The 13,716-nt window shown below is 39.0% G+C and overlaps 1 protein-coding gene across 7 annotated transcripts in view; it reads right to left on the bottom strand.

Annotated features, from left to right (window-relative positions):
* PCCA (propionyl-CoA carboxylase subunit alpha) overlaps positions 1-13,716 on the bottom strand; it is a 424,770-nt gene that overhangs the window by 96,907 nt on the left and 314,147 nt on the right. For 6 of the 7 annotated variants that reach the window (XM_032246368.1, XM_032246373.1, XM_032246369.1 and 3 more), the window contains one exon: positions 3,973-4,071. The exons of the other annotated variant lie outside the window; for it this stretch is intronic. In XM_032246368.1, coding sequence (XP_032102259.1) covers positions 3,973-4,071 — 99 coding nt within the window. The remainder of the gene's footprint in view (positions 1-3,972; positions 4,072-13,716) is intronic. 7 annotated transcript variants of the gene reach the window in all.

The raw sequence follows: 13,716 nt of genomic DNA, 5'->3' as shown, positions 1-13,716 counted from the left end.
AATGGAGAAACAACGTGTAGTATATTCACACAATGGAATATTATTCGGCCGTAAAAAGGAAAGACATCTTGACACATACCATAACCTGGATGAACCTTGAAGACAGTATGCTAAGTGAAATAAGCCAGTCACAAAAGACAAATGCTGTATGATTTCATTTACCAGAGTACCCATACCCACAGCAGTCAAATTCATAGAAACAGAACGTAGAATGTTGGTTGCCAGGGGCTGAGGGAGGAGGGTGGAGAGTTAAATGTTTCATGAGTACAGAGTTTCAGTTTTGGAAGATGAAAAAGTTCTGGAGACAGATACTGGTGATAGTTGCACAACAATATGAATGTACCTAATGCCACTGATATACCTAAAATTATTAAAATGGTAAATTTTATGCTATCAATATTCTACCACAGTTTAAAAAAACCTGCTAAGGGTACAAAATAGTGTTGGAGAAAGAAAAAACTTACAAAAAACAAGGGGATTTAATCTCAGATGAGCAAAGAACTGAATTTCTATCTTTTTTTTTTTAAACCTGTTTTTATAGATCAGTAGATGGTTGGTTCACTTTCAAAAACTTGCCTTGAGGTGATAACCACCAAAGAATGACAGTCAAGAACAGAGGGAAAAAAAAACAACAAACACTCATACTGAAAACACAAAAAGACAAATGGTCAAGGCAGGAGCCCAGTTTGTTGCAGACAGATTTTTGTAATCCTCATGGAGCCCGCTGTAAAAACAATTCGGCTGGCATAACTGGTTATCTGTATTTTTTTTTTTTTTTTTTTTTGAGACAGAGTTTTGCTCTTGCTGCCCAGGCTGGAGTGCAATGGCACCATCTCCACTCACCACAACCTCCGCCTCCCAAGTTCAAGTGATTCTCCTGCCTCAGCCTCCCCAGTAGCTGGATTATAGGCATGTGCCACCACGTCTAACTTTTTTGTTTTACTAGAGCTGGGGGTTTCTCCATGTTGGTCAGACTGGTCTCAAACTCCTGACCTCAGGTGATCTGCCCACCTCCCAAAGTACTGGGATTACAGGCATGAGCCACCATGCCCAGCCTGGTTATCTATATTTTATTATGTATGTATTTATTTATTTTTGAGATGGAGTCTTGCTCTGTCGCCCAGGCTGGAGTGCAATGGCCGAGCCTCTTGTGCAGCTGGAATTATAGGCATGTGCCACCATAACTGGTTAACATTTTATATTTTCAGTAGAGACAGGGTTTCACCATGTTGGTCTCGAACTCCTGACCTCGGGTGATATACCTGCCTCAGCCTCCCAAAATACTGGGATTACAGGCTTTAGCCACCACACCTGGCCTGGTATCTGTATTTTAAAAGTAAAATGACTCACACCATGTACAAAAGTCAATCCCATGAGGATTAGGACTTAACTTTGAAAAGCATAATTTAAAAAGGTTTAAAAGATAATCTAGGTATCTTTGTGAGCTTAGGAGTAGAAGAGGATTATCTACACAAATGCAAAACACACAAACCATAAAGGAAAATACTGAAAATTCTGACATTAAATCTTACCTTAAAACTTCACTTGGAAAACTTAAAACCATAAAAACACAAGCTACAAATGGAGAAGTTATTTGTCAACACATATGACAAAGGATTAGGATCCAGAACATATGAAGAACTTTTATGAGTCAACTATTATGAGTATACAATAAAACCATAATGAGATGCCATTTAAACCCACCAGTCAGGAAAAACCTAAGTAGTCTGGGAATGCCAAGGGTTCACCAGGATGTGAAAAAAAAATGGCAAGGACACAGGTTCTTTGGTTCAAATTCTGGCACTTCCATTTACTACCAGATGGGCAAGCAATTTAGCCTCCACAAACCTGTTTTCCCAAATACAAAATGAGAGATAACACTAGTACATACTTTATTGGGTTGCTGGGGCATTACGCAAATTCATACATACAAAGTGCTCAGAACAGTCAGTGCTGCGCATAGTAAGTACAGAATAAGGTTAGCTCATTGTTCCCATTATGACTATCATCTTCATTACTGGTGGGCACGTAAACTGGTACAGCCACACAGGAAAACCCATCTGGCCTTGCCCAGCAGAACTGAGAAAGCACAGGCCCCACAGCATGGCTGTTCTACCAGCACATGCCCTGCAGAATCTCCTCTGTCAAGAGGAAACAGGAAGTAGCATGTTCATACAAGCATCACTGTGACAACAAAGTAAGGAAAATAACACAAATGTCTATTTAGAGGAGAATAAATAAATTGTGGTATATTAATATGATGTATGGAAGTACATAAACTGCAGCTACAGGCAGCAACATGGGCTAGACTCACAAACATCAGGCTGGCAGGGAGAAGGCAACTCCTGGAGGAATAGAGAGGGTGGGGCCAATTACAAGTTCAAAAACAAGAGCAGGTATTGCTCACAGTTTATCCCTAAAGAAAAGCAACGGAGTGATCAATTTAAAATTCATAACGGTGGTTTTCTTCAGGGACACTGGAAAGGGGGGTTTAATCAAGGAGGAGTGATATGAATAGCATTGATAATTTTGTTTTGTCTTTTTGGAGACAGAGTTTCACTCTTGTTGCCCAGGTTGGAGTGCAACGGCACGATCTCAGCTCACTGTAACCTCCACCTGCCAGGGTCAAGTGATTCTCCTGCCTCAGTCTCCCGAGCAGCTAGGAATACAGGCATACACCACCACACCCAGCTAATTCTGTATTTTTAATAGAGATGAGTTTTCACCATGTTGGCCAGGGTAGTCTCAAACTCCTGACCTCGGTGATCTGCCCACCTCAGCCTCCCAAAGTGCTGGAATTACAGCCACCACACCCGGTTACCACAGTTTTTTAAGACAAAATAATACAAATCTAAGTAATGTGAAATTAAATAGTGATATTCTTTCAAGGGTCTTAAAATATTTCACCTCATAATTTTTATTGATATAATTATGAAGTTATAAAATATAAAGAAAGACAAGAGTTAGAAAATGAAAAACATGAGAAAAAATATACACAGACAAGTCACAAAACCAAAGTCAAAATATAAGGCTCATTACCAAGAGTTCAAGGTTGCTCAAAACCATAGAGATAATATATTAATTGAAACTAACTTAGAAATCAGTTCAGTCATCAAATATTTTCTGTGGGTTCTGAAATTTCATAAGAATCAGGTATGGAGTAAGTCCTTAATCTGTGATCATCCTGGTTTCTCAAGGTTTTTAAAATCAGTTTCTTGTGTAAAATCAAGTTAAGATAATTTTCATTTAAAAAAAAAAAATAAGCATTTCATGCTATGCATGGGGGGGGTTAGATTTTTATTATCCTGTGATAGCCACATGTTCCACGATTTTTTTTTTTCCTACAACCCTAAACCTCAAATATGAGGCAAGGTAAACAATTGTGGCAGATTCTCTTTTCATAACTTTCTACTTTAAAATGGAAGTCACATATTATAAAAGTCATTCTATAATCTCCAGGTTTCAAGGCATCTCCTCAAGGCAAGACATTTTATATTGAGGTGAAAAGAAGGGTTAATAAATTAAGATAACTAAATTTTTAAAGGACATAAGTGAGCTGTGGAAAGTCAACCTGAATAATACATGTTCTGCTAGCCTAACACTACGTAATTTCAACCGCACAGAAAAGGTAACAAAGTAAGTTGTATTTTTCAACTAAAAACCCACAGAAGAGGAAAAAAAAAAACCAATAGCTAATCTTCTAATATTTTTAGAAAAGCATGCAGAATTCCTTATTTACCACAAAGTACAATACACAAACCTTCTTAGGTTGTCTGAAAAAGAAAACATTAATTGCTCAGCTTAACACTTAAGATCCTCTAAAATAAGAAATGAAAAAGTTTTTGACTATAAAAAGTATAAGGTGAATAAAATACAGCTTTTCCCGCCTATAGCTATAAGTATTAGCCACACAGGTGCTGACAAGGATTCTGGACTCGAGGAGGCCTTCTAAGGAAATCCTACAACACTCACTTGGACGGTCCTCTGAGTGCCATCAACGCTGACAGACAATAGGGGCGAAGCCAGGTTCCACGTGCTGGTCACATTCAGTTTCGACCCATCAACTTCCACCTGTTGTGACACCAAATAAGACCGTTACCATGAAGAAAGACAGAAAACTGATCTCAAGTTCATTGCTGCATACAAAGCAGCAGCCATTTTAAACAGATGGCTCCCAAACAACCTGTCATGTTTACTGCTCCAGCCATGAAAGACAGGGTCCAACAACAGCGTCTTCCCAGCCATCTCTGGGGAGAGGTGAAGGACCTGTGAACAGCTGCCTCTGGGTACTGAGGCTTCAAGTGATTTCCGTAAGTAACAAACAGCCTTCTAACTCGAAACCTATCTGGACATGCTACATTTACTGCAATTAGACAAGTAATGCATATAAATTCCAGTGACATTTTGCAACCCACACAACAGGGCTTGCATATAATATCCTCTCCAAGGACCAAGGAAGAACTTTTTCTGTGTTCATTTTAATGCAGGACTATGCACTGTTATCTTAATTAAACAGAAGGTTTAATTAGACAAAATTCTTTGGTGTTGAATATCAAAAGTCCATTCAAACTTTGCAAAGTTCTGTCATATTTCTGTCAATCACAAATGACTAATTTCATCAATTCATCCTTCATGAATATGCAAAGAAAGACCCATAATCTTTCAAAACAGGGATAGTCATAAAAGAAAAAATAATAATTTCCAAATAAATATAAAAGTAATGGAAATGTAAAAATCATAGCTAATTTAAAATGAAAGTGCCATTGTTTTTCTTCCTTTCACTCACTGATGCTTATTCCCTAACTATTTAATGTGAGAGGCTTACAGATGACAGTATGATTACACAGTAGACAACCTAACAAGGGGATACTTAAGCTTGCTCAAGTTTCCAAATAAACCTGCAGCAGAACCATGATATATGATCCCTAACAATTCCCCCACTATCACTTATTTCCCTTAAAAGACACTCACTCATTAAAATCAGGTATCAGAGACCTCACTCTTTCCTCTTCTGCTGGACCCTTGGGGACAGGTTGGCAGTGGACAAAGATTGCTGAAAACATTCTGACAACTATCAAGTGCCCTAAAAATATCCAGGCGAGAGGTCTGCTTCTGGGATACAGTGTAGGGGAGGCTGCAGGCTTCCAGTGAAGCCCAGGGCTCAGTCTCATGGCATTCTGAATATGGCGTGGCAGCAACAGCACTGCATGGCTGGAGGGAGGGGCTGGACAAATAGCCCAAGTATTTCATGGTAGGAATCCAGACGTTCTCACCAGTGAAGGTCTGGATTAGGTTCATGAAGACCACACAGTATGGGGAACTCCATGAGGACTGCAGGCAAATATAGTTGTCACTTGGAATCCATGGGAGACGGGTTCCAGGAGCACCACCCCTGCCCCGCCCCACCCCACAGATGCCAAAATCCATGGATGCTCAAGTCTCTGATATAAAATGGTATAGTATTTGCATCTAAGAATGTGTGCACATTCTTCCACATACTTTGAATCAGCTCGAGATTACCTATAATGCCTTTGTATTTATAATATCTAATACAATGTAAATGCTTCTAAATAGTTGTTATGCTCTACTGTTTAGGGAATAAAGACGGGGAAAAAAAGACTGTACCTATTCAGTACAGATGCAATCTTTTTCTCCCCCCCTGCCAATATCTGCAGTTGGTTGGATCCACAGATGTGGAGCCCATGGATACAAAGGGCCGACGGTAGTAGGACTAAGGACAGACAGCAGAAGCCTCCTCAAGGTCTTCAAAGCCCAAACAGCGAGACTCGTTACTCAGTGGCTACCAACACAGGCCCTTGTAGCAAAGCCTTACGAAGAGTGTGTAAGTCTGCCTTCTCCCCGTGCTGGCGCCTCGAGGCAGATCTGACCATCATTCCCAAAGGCCCCTTTCACTGTTCCCAGACCTCACCTCCACCGAAACGGGATAGAAGAAAGCTGAAATGCTACATTACCCCAAAGAGACTGTTTAAACAGAGGCCAAGATCCTGTTTACTCACAAATGTTTCTTCCCACCATCTGCTACTAAAGGTAGAGGGTCTCTGATGAAGATTATAGGTGATAGAAAATATGCTACATTTCATCATATACACAATGAGTCATGAGTACAAATTCGCAACTTCACTACATAACTGAAGCAAGGAAGCTATCATGACTCCAAATCATAAACTGAAACCTATGTGTCAATACTAAGTGAGGAAAGGGAACGTGTGGAAAGCCAACACAGGCCTGCTCAGGCTTCCAGCAGTACACAGATACATAGTTCTGAATAAGAGATATAGTGATTCTGGCTGGGTGAGGTGGCTCAGGCCTGTAATCCCAGCACTTTGGGAGGCCGAGGCGGGTGGATCACCTGAGGTCAGGAGTTTGAGGCCATCCTGGCCAACATGGTGAAACGCTGTTTCTACTAAAAACATAAAAATTAGCCAGGTGTGCTGATGGGCATCTGTAATCCCAGCTACTTGGGAGGCTGAGGCAGAGAATTGCTAGAACTCAGGAGGCAGAGGTTGCAGTGAGCCGAGATCGCGCCAGTGCACTCCAGCCTGGGCAACAGTGAGACTGTCTAAAAAAAAGAAACCAAAAAAACCCCAAAAGAGATACAGTGATTCCACTGATGCTAGCATCCAAGGAGGGAATCTAGATGGAAGTATAGGCCATAGGAGAATAGAGAATGTCTCTTTGAACCACAGGTTAATACCAGAGAGAGGCGGGGCTGGTGGAACCAAAGAATCCTTGTTACTATGATCCACTGTGTACCCGCAACTCCTCAGCCATGGGTGACCGAAGGGGCAGATGTAGAGTGGAGGTAGCATTTCGTGATAGATTCTGAGATGAAGAACCTGCCTATACTTTCAAACTAAAGGACAGATTTGGTGAGAAATGACAAAGTAACATGTCCTAAAAAAGGCTGCAGCCTGCTTCACCCACCCTCCCGCCCTATTTAAACATAAACAACACTCAGAAAACTACCAATACTGGATCTTTGCATGCAATTTGGAAAAAAAAAAAAAAAAACTCGGAAAGAGAAAAAGGTACATTAAGAGCATATAACACAAGAACTACTCAAAGAAACACAGGAAAAGTTCAGATAAATAGTTCTCCAAAATCTCAAAGGCAACCATAGGAAATGTGACCTTTCTTTAAAAAAAAGAACTCAAAGAAGAAAAACAAAGGTTCAAAGAAGAGATTATACAACAACAGAAGGAAATGAAAGTCAAGCTGATAGAACTCAGAAAAAAAATGGAGAGAAAAATAACATTATTGAGATAAAAGCCACATTAAGAAACAACCCAAAATAGAATAAATGTGACTAAAAAGAAAGATAAGGACTGGAGAAATCATCTAAAATGAAATAGAGTGGACCAACAATATAAAACCGATTTACTGAGAAGACAACAGACATGGATGAGGAAGAGGGGGCAGAGAGAATCTGTAACTGTCCAAAGAGGCTCACGAAGCAAAAAGAATACATGTACATTCAAAGATATAGAATAGGATAAAACTTGTCAAAATAAATAGAACCTGGAATTTGTGGATTGGTGATGTAGAATCATGGCCAGGCATTGTGGCTCACGCCTGTAAGCCAGCACTTTGGGAGGCCCAGGCAGGAGGATTGCTTGAAGCCAAGTTTGAAACCAGCCTGGGCAACAAAGTGAGACCCCATCTCTAACACAAAAAAATTTTTTTAATTAGCAAGGCATGATGGCCACTGCCTGTAGGCCCAGCTACTCAGGAGTCTAAGGCAGGGGGAGATTGCTTGAGCTCAGACGTTCCAGGCTGCCGTGAGCCATGATCTTGACACTGCACTCCAGGCTGGACAACAGCAAAACTCTTGTCTTGGAAAAAAAAAAAAAAAAAAGAAAGAAAGAAAAAAAGAAAAGGAAAAAAAAAAGTATGGAGGTATTTTGTTAGAAATAAGAAATCATGTACAAGAAAGGAAAAAAACTCCTGTCAGCCTAATTCTCGAAAGCAACACACATACAGAAGACCCACACAGCAATATGGTCTAAGTACTAAAAACAGGAAATGTTGTCCCCCAATTTTATATCCAGCAAAGGTTTCCTTAAAATATATCAAATAAATATATATTCTGTAGCATGCAAGAACTTAGTGCCTTTCTTTTAAAAAAATGAGTCATCTCCATACATATTGATTTGAAACCATTTTCAAGAAAATACAGAATAATGTATCCAGTATGCTATAATTTTTTAAGAAAAAATAACTATACATGTGTGTTTTTAAGTACGAAGAATATCTCTAAACAAATGCTTAAGAGGAACAGAGTAGTTGAGGAAAGGAATGGCAGGGAGGCTTGTTTTTCACCATTAATCTATTTGGACTTTCTGAATTTTGTACCGTATATACATACAGTACATTAACGTTTTCTTTTTTCAAGTGGAGTGATGTGTGCTCATTTTCTCTGTTATTATAATATGCAATCAACAGTGACTTCAGACCTTTCACTAGTAGGCACACAATATATAATAGCTGTTTTTTTTTTAACTGCATTTTAGTTAACGGGTGATACTAATTTCCATCTCTCTGGTTGCAGATTTACAGATGTCAGCTATAACACCAAATTTTACAATGTGTTTCAGGTAATCTCTCTTCCTCATCTGAAAAAGAGAGACCTGAACTAACAAGGTCAAATATCTCTGCTACATTTAAAATTCTGTGATTGCAAAGCCCTTTTATTTCTGATGTATTTAGATGGTTAATTTCTTTGTTTTTTTGAGACGAGATCTCACTCTGTTACCCAGGCTGGAGTGCAGAGGCATGATCACGGCTCACTGAGCCTTGACCTCCCAGGCTCAAGTGATCCTCTTACCTCAGGCTCCCATGTAGCTGGGACTATAGGCATGAGCTACCACCTCCAGATATTTTTAAAATTTATTTTTATTTTATATTTTTTTTGTAGAGACAGATTCTCACTGTGTGCCAGGGCTGGTCTCGAACTCCTGGGCTCAAGCAATCCTCCCCACTTGGCCTCCCAAAGTGCTGGGATTACAGGCATGAGCCACCATATCTGGCCTTAGTTAATTTCTAATATGGCTATTTCCAATATTATAAAGTGAGTATTTTCCTCACATACCTCTGTTTGAGTTTAGAACTTTTTAAGATTTTTCCTTTGACATTAAAAGCTAGCAAATTAAATCAAATTCACTGTGGGGATAAAAAGAAAAAGAGACGAAAAGTGAAGGGACAAATGACATCCTGGGGTACAAGTAAAATCTGCCCCTTTCAAGGCAGACAATATTATCAAAATGTCTTAGCACTGTGAAAACATTGGATTATTTTAAATTATGCAAAAAACTCTGTATTTCATAAACTATCCAAAGATACAATGCTAGAGGTATTTCACAGCAACGATAACCTAAACAAAGATTTTATAATTTGTCCTTTTTTTTTTTTTAAAAAAATAGAGATGGGGTGTCACCCTGTTGGCCAGGCTGGTCTCGAACTCCTGACCTCAGGTGATCCACCCATCTCGGCCTCCCAAAGTGCTGGGATTACAGGCATGAGCCATACTGCCAGTTTTTGAAAGATCATCCTGTGTAGCTTGGGCAATGAATTAGAGGAAAGAAAACTAAAAGTCATGGTGATCAGATCTAGAGCCTGGTGTTGTAAAGAAGAGGGACATTCAGAAGTAGTGTCAGCTGGGGCAGGAATGTGGGACATGTGAATACAGTAGTAAAGACAGGAAGGAGTCACTGAGGAAAAAGGAGGAGAGGTTACCAGAAAAACAGCAACCCTGCTACCCAATGTAGGATGCTCAGCTGTCCCTGACCAGCAGACGCGTGTAACGATGGGACTGTGCCCTTGGTATGTGATGCACACCAGCAATGCTCAGGTGCTTAGATGCAGGCATAGAGAAAGAGGAGGCAGAGTTCCTCTAAGTTGGAGACTAATGGAAGAATGAAGGAGTGATCAGTTAAGGGTATTCATGAGTGAGTGACTATAATGCCAGGCCAGGGAATCTAAACTGGATAAAGGACATAAAAACAGGAGTGGTGTTTGTGCTTGGAGACGAAATATAAGGACTAATGATCATATACAGAGAGACAGAATAGGAATTGACTGCTGTTCTTCACATGCAGGGAGACAGATACAGGGAAGGGGACCTGAAGGTTGCTGAGAGGAAGATGAGGTGGTGAATACTGAGAATGTGATTTGGAAAAAGAAAGGGTTTACAAGAAAGAGTGGAACAGTCATCCTGAATGACACAAGGAGGAAAACAATCCTACCTCCTATCTTGGAGGTGCATGTGGTATGAGAACAAAACTACCCTAAGGTTTCAGTTAGGGTAATTGGTGGAACATTCCAGAAAATGCTCATACAGGGGAGCCTGTTGGTCTGAAAGTGGGCAATACAGAGGGCACAGTGGAAAGGACTGGGAGGCAGTGGAGAGATGACAGAGAAGAGTAGAGGACGTAGAATTAGAAATAATGGAGGCTGGAGAGGCTCTCAAATACCACGACTTCTCTCCATCTCCACCGCTAACACCTTAGCCCAAACCCCGGCCAGTGCATCTCTCAGGTGGACTGCCATGATACTCTGGCATCCCCACATGCATCTTCCATATCTCCAACTGGTTCTCCCCACTATAGCCTGAATAATCTTTGTAAAGATGAAACCAATCATTCACTAAAACAGAGCTAAAGAAGAAATAAACACATGGAAGTGCCGCCTGTTTTTGAAAAGTATAAACTCCAAAAAAGACATGGGGCATGCAGTGTTTGGTATAAAAACCTCATATGTCTCACCATTCCACCACCATTTAAAGGCTAAATGCTAATTTAAAGTATTGGCACTATAAATCTGAATTATCCAGGACAAGGCTTTGGTGGGTAAAATTCATGAAATTCATCTCAACATACTCTATTTTCTGAAAACCTTCCCCAGCTTAACCAAAGAGATCAATTTGGTTGAAAATTATTTATGATAAAAATATACATGATAAAAAATACATATGATTATAAAAAAAGAATATACATGTTACTAAAAACAAGTTCAAAAACATGATTTGGCTAGTGCAGTGGTTCATGCCTATAATCCCAATAATTTGGGAGGCCAAGGCAGGCGGATCACTTGAGGTCAGGAGTTCGAGACTAGCCTGGCCAACATGGTGAAACCCTGTCTCTACTAAAAATGCAAAATTAGCTGAGTGTGGTGGCAGGCACCTGTAATCTCAGCTACTCGGGAGGCTGAGACAGAAGAATTGCTTGAACCTGGGCAGCAGAGGTTGCAGCAGGCTGATATCACACCACTGTACTCCAGCCTGGGCGACAGAGCAAGACTCTGTCTCAAAAACGAAAACAAACATAATTTATGTACTATTTCAAGAAGGCATCTCCTCACATGTCAAATCCACCTATCATTCTGGATTCCATTAAAAGCCTTTAATTGCATTTGTGGTACAAATAACGCTGAAGTGGAATGTTTTCATGAGTAGTTTGGAACACTCAATTTTCCTATCTACGTCATCACAGGGAAAAAAAAAGTACACACCCAAAATTAATTTGACATTTGAGAGATATTACTGACATCCTTTACAATTAAAAAACAAAAAAGAAACACTTCCTCAGAGATACCTCATGACATAGTTAAAATATTACAGCCTCTATTACAGCAAGCACCTGCTAAACATTTAATTTTATTCAACATTAGAAATGTAACTTACAAAACAAAATATTTGCCAAAAAAGCATTTCCAAAAATAATAAAACTTTAGGAAGACAGAGGCTGTAAAAAGTGTTTTTGATTCACCACCTAAGTCATCTTTTTAGTTATACACAAATTCTAAGTTCTTTGTTATCAAATGTTAAAGAGATTAGCATTGTGCAGTGAAAATATAAACTAAAAATCCAGGTATTCCGCTATTTTTAAAAAGACTTTGATCATATATTATGCTTCTACATCTGAAGATGATATGAAGGATAAAAAACTGATTTGTTGATCAAGTTATAACTAATTCTCAGAGAGGAATAACTAGTTCCTGCTCCTTTAAGAGGCTTTCATAGTATATCTTGAAAGCGAATATACTGCACAAAATGTGGAAACAGATCTTTACATTTCTGATTGTTTTGTTTCAGAGACAGGGTCTTACTCTGTCACCCAGGCTGGAAAGCAGTGGTGGGATCATAGCTCACTGCAGCCTCAATCCCCTGGATTCAAGCAATTTGCCCACCTCAGCTGGCTGAGAAGCTGGGATTACAGATGTCTGCCGCCATGCCTAATTTTTTTTTTTTTTTTTTTTTTTTTTTGTAGAGATGTGGTGTCACTATGTGCCCAGGCTGGCCTCGATTTCCTGGCCTCAAGGACTCTCCTTCCAAAGTGCTAGGATTACAGGTGTAAGTCACAGTTTTCTTTTCTTTTTTTTTTTTGTTGAGATGGAGTCTCCCTCTGTTGCCCAGGCTGGAGTGCAATGACTTGGTCTCAGATCACAGCAACCTCTGCCTCCTGGGTTCAAGTAATTCTTCTGCCTCAGCCTCCTGAGTAGTGCTGGGATTACAGGCATGAGCCACTGTGCCCAGTCAAGCCACAGTTTTCTGATTCAACTTGTGGGCTAGAACGAATCCTAGAAATAATACACTCCAATTCAATGCCCTCCTCCTCCCATTTTACATCTATGAAAATTAAAGAGCCATGTAAATTATGTAATTTATAGGGGCAATTACCTTGCAATACTCCTTGGAGTATTTTACTTAAGTTCACATGTTAAAAGCAAAATAGCAAATGTAGTCTAAATATGAAGATATAGTACTTGTATACAGTAGATGCTCACTGCATATTTGTAAGAAGACTGTTTTAAAGATGGAGATGTTTATTGGTTCTTTTTAGTTCTTATCATTTATCTACTGCTAACAAAAAATATGATTATTAAATTATATATCAAATAGATGAGGTATATCCCATTCCCCATTAACAAAGAAGTTTGTATGCTATGCAGTTAATTAAATTGGGATATTACCACCATCCAACATTATTATAGTTCACTAAATTCTACATAAACTGCAACTAGAGAGGTGAAACACAAACATACTTTAAATTCTAAAAAGCCAAGGTGCTGACAATAAGCACATAATTTTCCAATTATTTAATAGATCTAATAACGCTGCTAAGTCACTGCTTCAATGCTTATTTCTTGGCAAAGCATAACAAAACTTCAACAATTTAATGCTATTATAATAATTAAAGATTCTTAACGTTTTACTATAAACTATAACACAGTTTTAAACACACTGCTCTCCTACTTACTAAAATATTGCTTCAAAATACAGCTCTCAAACCTCTAGTGACCTTCCAGAGGGAAATGAGATGGTTGTTTCATACAAACAAAAGGAGACAACCATTTTTTATAAGTTTGCTCTTTATCACTATCACCTGGGAAACAGCCTTTTCTTTCTCTCCCAAATATATATGTAATAATGAGAAAAACATCAAGAGGAATTACATATAATGATGGTGAAGATCTGTCAATCTGTCACAAAAGATTATATTAAATATGCATGTGTTACAAATGTAATTAAATATATCTCAAAGGATGTGATTTGCAAAAACAAATTTTAGGTATTGGTCTATAATCAGTCAGGTTGGCTAGTTTCTGTTTAATTATCACCTCATTAATTGATCAGTAACAACTTTAATTTCAGTTTTACAGTTTACAAAAATTTCCTACATTATTTTGCCCGCAGTTTAA

The sequence above is a fragment of the Sapajus apella genome, unplaced genomic scaffold (assembly GCF_009761245.1).
Source record: "Sapajus apella isolate SASKATOON/1434 unplaced genomic scaffold, GSC_monkey_1.0 scaffold60, whole genome shotgun sequence".
In the NCBI taxonomy this organism is placed as follows: Eukaryota; Metazoa; Chordata; class Mammalia; order Primates; family Cebidae; genus Sapajus; species Sapajus apella.
This window is presented reverse-complemented; position numbering and strand designations above follow the sequence as displayed.